The 14,097-nt window shown below is 34.4% G+C and overlaps 2 protein-coding genes across 2 annotated transcripts; one reads left to right on the top strand and one right to left on the bottom strand.

The window, feature by feature from the left end:
- Positions 1-635: 635 nt before the first annotated feature.
- LOC140060258 (RRP15-like protein) lies at positions 636-6,648 on the bottom strand. Its single transcript, XM_072106393.1, has 5 exons — positions 6,456-6,648; positions 2,281-2,504; positions 2,097-2,191; positions 1,761-1,953; positions 636-1,435 (listed from the first exon to the last, which is right to left on the bottom strand). Exons 1-5 carry the CDS (start codon positions 6,556-6,558, stop codon positions 1,313-1,315), a joined length of 738 nt encoding a protein of 245 aa, XP_071962494.1. The 5' UTR covers positions 6,559-6,648; the 3' UTR covers positions 636-1,312.
- Positions 6,649-9,470: 2,822 nt separating this feature from the next.
- LOC140060521 (uncharacterized) lies at positions 9,471-12,863 on the top strand. Its single transcript, XM_072106777.1, has 4 exons — positions 9,471-9,583; positions 10,116-10,293; positions 10,623-10,730; positions 11,138-12,863. The coding sequence occupies exons 1-4, from the start codon at positions 9,480-9,482 to the stop codon at positions 11,987-11,989; spliced, it is 1,242 nt and encodes a 413-aa protein (XP_071962878.1). The 5' UTR covers positions 9,471-9,479; the 3' UTR covers positions 11,990-12,863.
- The last annotated feature ends 1,234 nt before the right edge of the window (positions 12,864-14,097 follow it).

Here is a 14,097-nt window from a genome sequence, read left to right as displayed (position 1 = left end):
AATGTTTATTACTTGACTGTACTGTATGTTAAAGGGTAGATCCGGGTTTCAAATTCCTCTTGTTAATTATGAAATAGTAACCTTTGCAACAACATTGATGATAACTCCACTTATTTTTCGTCTGGGGTAAAGCAGATTTGGACCCAGAATCCGAACATCATTTGAAGGTAGGCCTACTGTGATTTTGTTAGCGTGATGTACGTGACTGTTATGTTGCTGTTTTTTGCTTACCAATGCACGAGTTACCACATATAGACGCAAACGTGCAAAAGATATACGGCCTTTCGGTATTGTCACTTTCTTATATTGCAATAACAGGTATTTGATTAAACATAGGCCTACACATAGTGTTTATTAGTGTAACCTGCATTTTACAAAGCCAACTAAATTTGTGGTGATAAAGACGTCATACGCGCTCCCTACGTCATTGATACGTGCCTCATTGGTTTAGGTTTATGTGTATATTTTTTCCGGTAGGTGAAAGATACGACACGACTAATGGTAGGCCTACTAAAAGTACCTATGATATTAGTAGCTTGTGGCAGGAAATACAACTACGCTGTGACGGGAAATTGTGATACCTGATCGCACGTACGTTGAAGTTTCACAAGCAATAAATTAGGAGGGCGCACTCTCGTATGTCAAAAGCATCATATTATTAAATTCAAAAAATCACTAGTCCATACTTGATTTTGTCGACATTTTAATTTAATTTTGCCCATTATATGGACATAATGATGTCATATCACTACCATATTTGGGCACATCACACTTTTTTGTCAGGGCTTGCATATAGTTATGGATCAAATAAATTATAAAATCGTTTTGTTAATAATGATCAAATAGAATTACAGTACAGTACTTACGACACCTATTCAGGGACACCCCTACTTTTTTGTGAAACGAGAAATGTGTGTTTCAATGGCCAACATCTATTAGAGGACTTTGGTATGTCCCAAGGGTGTCCCCTTTATAGAGGGTCAACTGTATATTGTATACAGTACATCAGTTTGAGCGAGACAGAACCCGAAGATGTTCAAATTTTGCAAACCAATGCAAGTTGCACTTTTAGTCATGGTTGTTATATAATTATATAATATATTATTATATATTATAATAACACTGGTTAGTTTTTATTATAAAATATTACTAGTATGGCGACACATGTTTGTACATGATATATGCAATTGTTATACTACAATTTTCTGTTTTCCATACCACATATTCATTTTTTCTGTTTGTTGTACAGTATTAGGACTTTTTTAACATCACATTTTTTACCCTATTTATAGATTTTTATTGTATTTTATTATCAAGTTTTTTCATTCTTTTCTGTTTCACTTTCGCTTTCTTTATCCCAGTCCTTCAAGGTAGCCCCCATCATAAAATTGTCTCTTAAAACATCCCAAGTTGCACACCTTTTTTTAGATGAATCCTGCAAAATAAAAAACAAACTTTAAGTTAGTTATAGTCTAGTAAAATGCTTATACACCAGCTATATCCTCAGCTAACTAGTTAGTTATACACAGAGTTAACTAGTTAGCTATATCCACAGGTAACTAGTTAGTTAGTTAGCTATATCCACAGGTAACTAGTTAGTTAGTTAGCAATATCCATAGCTAACTAGTTAGTTAGCTATCTAGTTAGTTAGCTATCTAGTTAGTTAGCTAGATCCACAGCTAACTAGTTAGTTAGTTAATTAGTTAGTTAAGTTAACTAACCAACTAGTTCATTGTGCTAGTTTAAAACCGTTTGTTTACCTGTGAAGTTTTTTCATCATCATTAGACTGTTGTGTTTTCGAAGCAGTTTTCTTTAATAAATTGAGAAATTGTCCCTTAGACATTGACGATTCAACTTTGGCTCTTTTTCGTTCGGATGCTCCGACTTCAGTTAGCTTAGATTCTAATGTTTTCTGTTCTTTTTTTACTGCATTGAATAGCTGGACAACACCCCTGGATAAAATAACAAATTAGACAAAAACATCATTTAGGATTGTTGTTGTATATGTAGGTTATTAATATCACTTTATGAGATCTAACACTCCAAGTTTTATTTAATAAAACTTTTGATCTGGGTGCAAGGCTAAGTAACAAACCTTGTGGCAGTCCTTTGAAATCCACGTTCAATTTCTTTAAGTTCAATCTTTGGTTTTACATACGCTATATCCTCCCACGCCTTCTTTGTATCTCTCTGAAAGATAAATAAAAAGTATTTGTTTGTTATTAGTTTTTACACAATAAAGTGTTGTCTCATCAAAGTATTTATGATTTCATACTTACTAATTTCTTTTGGTCTTCATAATCTGATTTTTCCTTCTTCTTTTCTTTCTCGTAAGACTTTGATTTTGCCAACATTGCTGAGCCATCATTGGTAACCTTTTTTTGAAGTATTTTAGCCATTGCATCAGCCCACCCCTCCCCCACACCAGTGGACTCTTCATTATCTTCAACTTCTGTTTTCGTCACCATCTTCCGTAATTTCCCCTTCTTTTGTTGTGTACTTTCTAATAAATTGATGCAAATATTTATTTTGATCAATTTGTTTGATTAGACATGCTGTCTGAACACTGGTAGCAACCAGCAACAATCTAGCCTAAAACTAACCTTGTTCATAGCCTACTACCGTATGTAGGGCTAGCTTGCAATACCTAGCACTGAGTAAGCGACTCGCGGCGGGGCACTCTCTCCCCCACATAGAGAAAGGGAGGCCTGCCCTCTAAGGGCCTAGCCCTAGTATAGCCGGTGATTCGTATAGCCTAGCTAGGCCCGGTGTACATCGTGTTCGGCCGCAAACGGTTTCGGCCGCAATGTTTTGAATGCCCATATAAGGCGCTATGTATGGAGCGCCAACTATGCATCAACTTCAGTTTGTTCTGCTGGTCTTTTCATTGGGTTATTCCATTCAAAAAATGTGGGTGCATTCTATTCTAACGTGATCGATCGAAATTGACCGACATAAAATGTACGGCGTATTATATTACTTTCTGTGATATAAGTATTATTTAGAATGCTGTGGTGTGGATATATATACGTTTATTATTATTATAATAATAATTTTAAACGGGCAATAAACTTGTACTTGTGTCTTGTACATTTACTCTTGCAGGCCTAATGTGTTCTAATAAAAACAGAAATGACCATTAAATCAGTTAATAATACATTAAGTATTTTAAAACTCTGGTTATATAGGCCTATTGTATGTCTAATAATATTGTATATTATCAACAATACTTAAATAAGCCTATGCCTTCGTAAGAAAATAGGAGGAACAAAATAACATTACAGTATTTCGAAATTCCTTTTTTATAGCGATTTTTGGAAAAATTAATATTTAGTAAGGCTCTAATTATTTCAGGATTATACAGTTCCACATTAAAACCTACCAACATTGGATTGCGAAAACTCTGAAAAGGCTACTACTGCTATTGTTTTAAAACAATGAGGGAGTGTCTTGAATTCCATCTTAGACAATGAAGGTGGTGTAGCATGGTTGTTTTTTATTAACATAACAATGAAATGTGTTACGTTTCGTGTCTTCAATTTGTTGAAGTGTTATTAACAGCAAAGTTAAATATAAAAATAATGGTGAATTATTTTATGTTTTTAATAATTGGAGGGAAGCTAGCTTGCTTGTTGTATGTGATTAATGGAGATGTTGATATTAATGTTACATTTTATTATGTTATTTATCCAATATTTACTATTTTTATAAATTGTCACGATTGTTGTAATTCAGTTTGTTAACGGCAAGAACAATTTAAATAAATAAACCTTGCTTATTATTATTGTTGCGTCCGTTTTCACTTACATTTCTTTTCTTACGTTATGTTAATATAATATGTTCATTATTGGTTTTATATTTATTTTACTCTGTACAGTATTTGTAAAAATAAATGTTAATAAGTTGTGGTATACATTACTGATTCTGATTTTCAAATGTACAAATTATATGTGGCAAACTTCACCGACATTGATATACAGTACAACAACGATAAATGAAGAAAAACATAATTAAAAGGTAATATTTATTTGTAAAGTACACACACTCTTCTTCATTATAACTTATAGAAGTGCATATCCTTAAATTAATCTAATGACAGTACTGTATATAACTTGCATTCCTTTCAGTCTTAAATATAATCGTTGGGGCACATTTTCCGACCGGTACAAAAATGAAAACATTTCATTTTCTTATGTCATTATTTATAATTCAATCTTTATATAAGAAAAAAGAAAGCATGATTTTATGTTCAATATCACAAAATACACATTAAATCTCATTTGATTTATAAATAACATTTTGTTGTACTTAGTTAATAATAAAACGTCAGATATTTAAGGTAAGGTAAGTGATCTAAGTATAACATCGAAACTTTGCTGTATAATGTCTAATTTCATAACGTGATTCACTAGTTATTACAAAAGTTAGTAAAAAGACTTAAAAAAACCAGTTGTTTGTTTGTTTGATTTCATCGTAGTGTTACATGAAAAAGGAAATTTTGTAAATATATAATTTTGTGTGTTTTCGCTTCCATCGTTATTCATTTTGGTTTGATTTATTACAGTTAGGCCTCTAAAGTTAAAGTTTAAAAGTATAGTCACCTACAAAAAGCGCATGATGACACAAGCGCAGTCGGTTACTTGCAAGAAGTTTGGCTAAACAATGACCATTATTTATTAATAACGCTTTTAAGTTAGGCGTTTACCGTCACACAATACACACACACAAAATTCGGTACATTTAAGGATTCTTTTTTTTGTAATCGGTAAAACAATAACCGGAGCATGGAGGTCCATGACCGGAGTGCGCGCATCTTTATAAGAGAACCTCATTTTAGGGAATATTACTTATTTCTGAATTGCCATCTGAATTGTTAACTACACTTTTACTGATTATCTACGAACCATGAACGATTGTATTTGAATGTCGCGAACCCGTAACGGAACAGCAAGAAGGACCGTTTTGCGAAGAGTGTCAGAGATGGCAACATCGTCGGTGTGACTCAGGAGTGAAAAGAGGAGCAGCGTACAGGTTAGTCGTCGAAGAGGGTTTTATTGATTGGACATGTAGAGACTGTGCTCCAGAAAACAACGTCCAACCGGTGCCGCAACTAGAGATTTTTGCAGCCGACCTTGGCGACTTTTTGGAACCAATCGTTCATAGAAGAAGAGGTACTGAATCTTTACCCTGAACCACAACCAATACCAGTGATGCCTGCTGTTGATGATGACATCGTTACTTATCGGCGATTAGCAGGAACAACAAAACGTGGGAATGTAAGTTCTTAAAATATTTATAATCTATTCTTTGTAAATTTTTTTTTTATTATCGCATTTTCTTGTGAAAACCAACTTAACCTTCTGTTGTTTCAGGACTCGCTTGTAGACAGTCATGGGTACCAATATACAGAGAAGATTGATAAAAGACGGGCAAATACAACATGGAGATGTTTTCTCAGAAACAAGAATGTGACGTGCAAAGCAACAGTGTTGGAGAAGAATGGAGTTGAAACATTGTGGGACGAGTACCGCGAGGGCCAACGTAGTGTACGTTCTCAAATGCTTGCCGCGAGTAAACTTATCACTCGCGATGCTCGCGTTGAATAGTGCTAATGTTATGTATGTTAGTTAAATTAGTTAACAAATTAGTAAAAAATCGTATGTTAGTAATAAACAATAAATATAATTTTTAACTATTTGCAAAATACGTTAGTTAAGAACTTTTGTAAAATAACATGTTATTGCTAGAAATAAAGTCAATTTTAATGTATGTAAAGAAGTAAGATATTAGTAAAAATCGTATGTTATTAGTAATAAACATTAAAAAAGATATTGTTTCATTGTTACATTTTAAACTATTTGCAAACTATATTACTTATTAGTTAAGTAGTTTTGTAATATAACATGTTATTACTAGTAATAAAGTCAATTTTAATGCATGCTAGTGGTTAGGCCTATATATGAAAAAAACAATTATAAATATAAATGTTATATTATATGTTTATTTATAAAATATGGTAGTTAAGTTAATTCGTTCGTAAATTCTCAAACTTATAACATGTCTAAAAAAAAATACAGGAATTGATAATAAATGTGTTAAGATTGTATATAATAAAATAATTTTCATTTTTCTCTATCTGTGATGAATCTAACTGTATCTGAAAAGAAATCGTAATATTATATACAATAATACAAATGTAGAGAAAAATCGGTAAAGCAATGCACGCCTATTTTTTTAATGGAATAAGCCACGGAGATCGCTAATCTAAACAATGCATTTAATATAAACAATGCAAGCAAGCCTGGCGTTCCATACTAAATACATGCGGCCGAACTCGTTGGCGGCCGAACACGACGGTATTCGCTAGGCCCTACTAGGTTAGGCCTAGCTAGGCTAGCTGGCAAGCTTACAATTCCTTTCGAAAAAAGGTAAGTCTGCCAAAATAATGTCTTACCTTGAAGTAATGCATCATCACTACTTTCAACATCGCCTTCACTTCCAGAATTATATGATATTGATACATTAACACGTTTCTTTTTGGATTTTAATTGTGCCATCTTCTTTTCAAAGTAAACACATGTTATCCATAAACTTTACGTCTATACGCACGACTGCGTGTATATAATTGTCTAATGTCATCGTTTTTATCGACTACCCGTGCACGTGCAAATAGGAAGAGTCTAAATGTCATCCGTCAGGGCACCTATTTATTTTACGCATGCGCACTTAATTCCTTGGATAGATGGACCGCAATTCATAGATCGTATTTTACCATTTGCACAATTATTCGATTATTACAGTGTAAGTGCAACGCGATGGTGAAAGTTCTTCTCGTTTTACCTTTGTAATTTTCATGCAATTCCACTACAAAACCATGAATCATAATTTTACCGTACTGTTGCAAAATTTTAATCTTCGAATAATCATAATTTGCTTATATTTAGTAATGTTATTGCGTCACGGCACCTAGTTAGCTCAGTGCTGAGTTAGCTACATACACTGAGTTAGCATACGTTTTTCGTCTATGAACGAAGGTCTGAATTCACTATGAATCTGGGGTAGTGCCCTGACGGATGATAAGTATTAATTGTCATCCGTCAGGGCACCTATATAGTTAACATATCATGTTGTTAATTCACTGTGAAACTGGTAGTGCCCTGACGGATGATAAGAATTAATTGTCATCCGTCAGGGCACCTATATAGTTAACATACACGTTGTTAATTCACTGGTAGTGCCCTGACGGATGATAAGTATTAATTGTCATCCGTCAGGGCACCTATATAGTTAACATACACGTTGCTAATTCACTGTGTAACGTAGTGCCCTGACGGATGACAATTAATACTTATCATCCGTCAGGGCACTACCAGTTTCACAGTGAATTAACAACATGATATGTTAACTATATAGGTGCCCTGACGGATGACAATTAATACTTATCATCCGTCAGGGCACTACCAGATTCATAGTGAATTAACAACGTGTATGTTAACTATTTAGGTGCCCTGACGGATGACAATTAATACTTATCATCCGTCAGGGCACTACGTTACACAGTGAATTAACAACGTGTATGTTAACTATATAGGTGCCCTGACGGATGACAATTAATACTTATCATCCGTCAGGGCACTACCAGATTCATAGTGAATTAACAACGTGTATGTTAACTATTTAGGTGCCCTGACGGATGACAATTAATACTTATCATCCGTCAGGGCACTACGTTACACAGTGAATTAACAACGTGTATGTTAACTATATAGGTGCCCTGACGGATGACAATTAATACCTATCATCCGTCAGGGCACTACGTTACACAGTGAATTAATAACGTGTATGTTAACTATATAGGTGCCCTGACGGATGACAATTAATTCTTATCATCCGTCAGGGCACTACCAGTTTCACAGTGAATTAACAACATGATATGTTAACTATATAGGTGCCCTGACGGATGACAATTAATACTTATCATCCGTCAGGGCACTACCAGATTCATAGTGAATTAACAACGTGTTATGTTAACTATTTAGGTGCCCTGACGGATGACAATTAATACTTATCATCCGTCAGGGCACTACCAGTTACACAGTGAATTAGCAACGTGTATGTTAACTATATAGGTGCCCTGACGAATGACAATTAATTCTTATCATCCGTCAGGGCACTACCAGTTTCACAGTGAATTAACAACATGATATGTTAACTATATAGGTGCCCTGACGGATGACAATTAATACTTATCATCCGTCAGGGCACTACCAGATTCATAGTGAATTAACAACGTGTATGTTAACTATATAGGTGCCCTGACGGATGACAATTAATTCTTATCATCCGTCAGGGCACTACCAGTTTCACAGTGAATTAACAACATGATATGTTAACTATATATAGGTGCCCTGACGGATGACAATTAATACTTATCATCCGTCAGGGCACTACCAGATTCATAGTGAATTAACAACGTGTATGTTAACTATTTAGGTGCCCTGACGGATGACAATTAATACTTATCATCCGTCAGGGCACTACGTTACACAGTGAATTAACAACGTGTATGTTAACTATATAGGTGCCCTGACGGATGACAATTAATACCTATCATCCGTCAGGGCACTACGTTACACAGTGAATTAACAACGTGTATGTTAACTATATAGGTGCCCTGACGGATGACAATTAATACTTATCATCCGTCAGGGCACTACCAGTTACACAGAGTGAATTAATAACGTGTATGTTAACTATATAGGTGCCCTGACGGATGACAATTAATACTTATCATCCGTCAGGGCACTACGAGATTCATAGTGAATTCAGACCTTCGTTCCGAAAAACGTATGCTAACTCAGTGCATGTAGCTAACTCAGCACTGAGCTAACTAGGTGCCGTGACGCAATAACATTACTAAATATAAGCAAATTATGATTATTCGAAGATTAAAATTTTGCAACAGTACGGTAAAATTGTGATTCATGGTTTTGTAGTGGAATTGCATGAAAATTACAAAGGTAAAACGAGAAGAACTTTCACCATCGCGTTGCACTTACACTGTAATAATCGAATAATTGTGCAAATGGTAAAATACGATATATGAATTGCGGTCCATCTATCCAAGGAATTAAGTGCGCATGCGTAAAATAAATAGGTGCCCTGACGGATGACATTTAGACTCTTCCGTGCAAATAGAATATCTACATCCACTGGCTAATTGGTTTGTGGAGCGCCGCGGCTGCCTTCTGTGAAGCTCTGTTTTTAAGTAAATCCACATTTACATAGTCTGTATTGATATCTTTCTTTTAATTTATATTAAATTAGTATAGTAATAAAACTCATTACTTATGAATTTCTTTAACGCCAGATATTATAAATAATAATTTATACAAATAAAAAAAAAAATTAAAGCCTAAGAAAGAGCAGCATACCATACGTCGAGTTACCTATAGGAGGCGCCCCACAAATAAAAACAATGGAAGAAATTGTCGGGAGCGAAAGAAAAACTAATCATCAAAATACAACAGAATTAGTAAATAATACACAAGTATTGTCTAAAGAATATGTGTCATCAGAAGGGTACGTTATTATATATACGGTTATACTAGGAATACTATCTAGCCTAGGTAGCTAGGCCTTCAAGTTCTTGGCGCTAGCTACTAGGCTAGGCCTACCTAGGCCCAAAGTTCAAACACCGTACACTGACACAGCAGGATTTCTCCCACTAGGCTAGTAGCCTCTTGCAAGGTCCTCCAACTTGTTGCTTACTAGGCCTAGCCTAAATAATGATTTTAATAATGTGATTTTACGCATTGTTTTTGATCTAAATGTTGAATTTTATAATCTAATTTATTTATATATTTCTAAAATATGAAAATATATTATTATTATTAGATTTCAATACAACAATACACCAACTGTACTCTAAGTAACTAGAACGTCTCTAGCAAGCGTGTAGGCTAAATTAAATTTAGACTACCGTATACTATAATCTGTAGTATGTAACTTCTACTGGTAAAGTTGGTATGAGTTTAGCCTAGGATATTGAAGGTTTTTTGGTACAAACAAAACTTCGCTTCAAACTAAAACATTTAGATTTTTTTTAAAATAGGAAATCTGTCCGGCAAAACTCGTGTTCAGTATGTGGTGAATTTGGACACAACAAGAAATACCATAAGAAGAAATGCAAGATATGTCGGTCAAGTGGTCATGTCAGCTTTCGTTGTCCAAACAAATCAACTGCAAGTGATGCTGCAAAGTTGAACTTGAAAACCTCAGACGAGCTTCATGTATGTATGATGACTGTAGTTGTTATCTGACCTTTAATTCTTTGATTAAGGAGATACTGTATATTCATAGTATTTAATGACCTTTGTTTTCCAAATGGTCAATTTAAAGCATACAGTTAGTTAAGTTATAATTATTATATATCAACCTTTGGACTTTGCAGAATCCCATTTAAAAAAAAACAAAAAAAGTATAAATGTGTAAATTACTACTAATATTACTAGCATACATTTTTGGGTACATTTGCTAATTTGTGGGTACATTTGCTATAATTTTTATTTGCAAAAGTAAATGTCTTTTTAATGTTTGGTTATATTTTTTCTTTAATTAGTTTCCAGAAAGAGAAAAAAGGGGAACTAAACAAGATTTAACACAAGCAGAGATGGATATTATAGCCAGAGTATTACTGTGCTGTCATAATGAAAAGAAATTGAAAGAGGTTAATAATTTTATATTTATTTATTTACTTTTGTTTAACGTTATTATACAATTTTATGGTGGATTTTGTTATCTTAATTGGCAGGGTTTACTGTGATTTTTATCCTACACCAAACATGCTCCTTTCCTGACTTGTAATTCTTTTTAAATTTAAGTAGTACATTATTTAACTTCTGTTCATGATAACGCATACAGTACATGCAAAATAGAAATGAATTGCAAGTACGTAGTATCAAGCACTTATTCAATCCTACAGTACCTGTTTAAATCAATTCCCCTCTTATATTAATGGCACCATCTGGACCTAAGTGGTCTACTGCATTAAACATGTCTGTTTTAATAGTTCATCGTAAAATATATTTTCTAATGTGTACAATTTTATTAAAATATTTTGTTTGATGTAAACAGATTCAGTCGGTAAAAGATATAAGCCAAAGGGCTTCAATGTATACAGGGATCTCAAAGGCAACATGTGCTGCTATTTATAAACAGCTTAAAGAGGGCCACTGGCCCGAAAAAGGTCCGTCCAAGAGGGGCAAGTATGACCGTGAAACTCATAACTTAAAGAAGAAACCAAATAGTACCACAGAAACAAAATGCAATAATTTAACTAAAAGAAAAAGAAATAAGAACGATACAAATGTAAAGAAAACTGCAGTGGAAACATGCATGAACGATTACAGTAACATTGTGACCTTTCCTCAAGGTCGTCCGCTTAATGAAATCACAGTTTCGACAAGTTTGGTATGTACGTTACCTATGCAGATTACGTCGGTTCCTGCTCATCCAAGTTATTCACTTGTTAATGATACAAGTAATATAGAAACACCATCAGGAATGTATGCCAACTTACTGGGGAACCAACACTTTATACCTGCTGTATGTGATCAGGCAGACTTTCAAGGCATCACTACACACACTCTTGACGGTATTCATCAACAGCATCATTCTCAACAACAGCAACAACAACTGCTACAGCAACATTTACATCATCAACAGCAACAAAACTTACCACAGACACAGTTGCAGCAACAAAACTTACCACAGTTGCAGCAACAAAACTTGTCACAATCGCAACAACAAAATTTACCACAGACACAGTTGCAGCAACTGCAGTCACCACAGACACAATTGCAGCAACAAAACTTACCACAGACACAGTTGCAGCAACAGCAGCCACAGACACAGTTACAGCAACAAAACATACCACAGACATTGTTGCAGCAACAAAATTTACCACAAACACAGTTGCAGCAATAACAGTCACTACAGACAAATTTGCAGCAACAAAATTTACCACAGACTCAGTTGCATTAACAAAACTTACCACAAACACAGTTGCAGCAACAAAACTTACCACAAACGCAGTTGCAGCAACAAAACTTACCATAAACACAGTTGCAGCAACAAAACTTACCATAAACACAGTTGCAGCAACAAAACTTACCACTTACCAGCCAACACCACAGACATTTGCAGCAACACAACTTATAACAAAAATCATTACAGACACATTTGCAGCAACAAAACTTACCACAAACACAGTTGCAGCAACAAAACTTACCACAAACGCAGTTGCAGCAACAAAACTTACCATAAACACAGTTGCAGCAACAAAACTTACCATAAACACAGTTGCAGCAACAAAACTTACCACTTACCAGCCACCACCACAGACATTTGCAGCAACACAACTTATAACAAAAATCATTACAGACACATTTGCAGCAACAAAACTTACCACAAACACAGTTGCAGCAACAAAACTTACCACAAACGCAGTTGCAGCAACAAAACTTACCATAAACACAGTTGCAGCAACAAAACTTACCACTTACCAGCCACCACCACAGACATTTGCAGCAACACAACTTATAACAAAAATCATTACAGACACATTTGCAGCAACAAAACTTACCACAGACACAGTAGCAGCAACAACAGTCTGTTTCCAATCCAACTCCTTGTGTTGGTCTTTAACTAGAAGCATTTATATTATATATATACAATTTAAAAACTATATTTTTATAACAAACGAAAGTCAGTTTTTGCATAATTTAATCTTTTAATACTGTAATAAAATGGTTTTGGAAACAAAATGTATTTTGTATGTTGCGTCATTCCTTGACCTTATTTCAATACAACAAGATAAATAAATGTTAAGAATAAATAAACTTAATCATCTTTATAAATTGAATCTAAAAGTGATATAAATATTTTGTAATAGCAATAAATAATGATTTACAGTGATAAACAACGTCAGGTATATATTTGTACTAGATTTGTTTTTAAATAGAAAATCTTTCTGTTAAAATAATCACTACTGTATCTGTGAAGTACAGATTCATAAAAGAAGATTTCATATGGTTATATTTGGGTACTCCCAAATTTCGTAAACCATTTAGTAAAATAAAGATAATTGCAGTGTCATTAATAGCACCTGTATCCTAACACCTTATTAATATAATTATTATAACACCGATTATGTTTCGCCATGACGTCACTTGTTTCGGCATTACGTCACTTGTTTCTGCCTGACGTCACTTGTTTCTTTTTACATTTGCCAGCATTGTTGCTTACTTGGTTGTTCGTCCGTTGGACAACTGGACTTGGCGTTACTGATCTTGATAATACTTGCATGCATATTACTTCTACCAAACTGTTGCGCGAAATCACTGATCGTCACCAAGCCTTGTCCAGGTGTATTACTCAGTTTAATCGCCCTATCGAATGGAAATCCCATGGGCTTTTTATCGGGATACTTGCGCCCTTTCAACCCACATAAAGTAGACCCTTTGGTGATGTCGGAATCCTCACTTGTGATGTCTTCTGCCCAATTTGTTAGCATAACAAAAAGGTTAAACTTCATTCCGTTTCTTGTTCCTCTTGGTAGCAGCAAGTTTGAAGGCCAGCCACAGTTGCAGTAACTGTTTTCTGGACAGACTGTGTCGCTGCCAGACTTGATATCCTTCTCTTGATCGGATATTGTTTTTTCTTGTGAAACAAGCATCGTTGACTCATTAGAGTAACGGGTGATGGTTTCAGTAGTAAAATTTACTGTTGAAAAATTAGTTAAACAAGTTCTTATTAAAAGATTGAAACACATTGCGTTTTGTAAAATTGATAGAAAACAAGTCATACATTTTAATATACAATAATCACTAGCTGTCCAATTAAATCAATTTAAGTTCACATACATTTTCTAGCAATGGCATGGACCTTACTAAGACAATGTAAAGTTGTAAAAGACCCTTTAAAGTACAAGATACATAAAGAAAAACAGTTTTTGTTTATAGTTTACTACTAAAATGCGCTGCACGTACAATCAACTGTAAATTTGTCCATCTCGATAGCCAGTCGCCGTTGCA

The sequence above is a fragment of the Antedon mediterranea genome, chromosome 10 (genome assembly GCF_964355755.1).
Source record: "Antedon mediterranea chromosome 10, ecAntMedi1.1, whole genome shotgun sequence".
NCBI classification, from domain to species: Eukaryota; Metazoa; Echinodermata; class Crinoidea; order Comatulida; family Antedonidae; genus Antedon; species Antedon mediterranea.
This window is presented reverse-complemented; position numbering and strand designations above follow the sequence as displayed.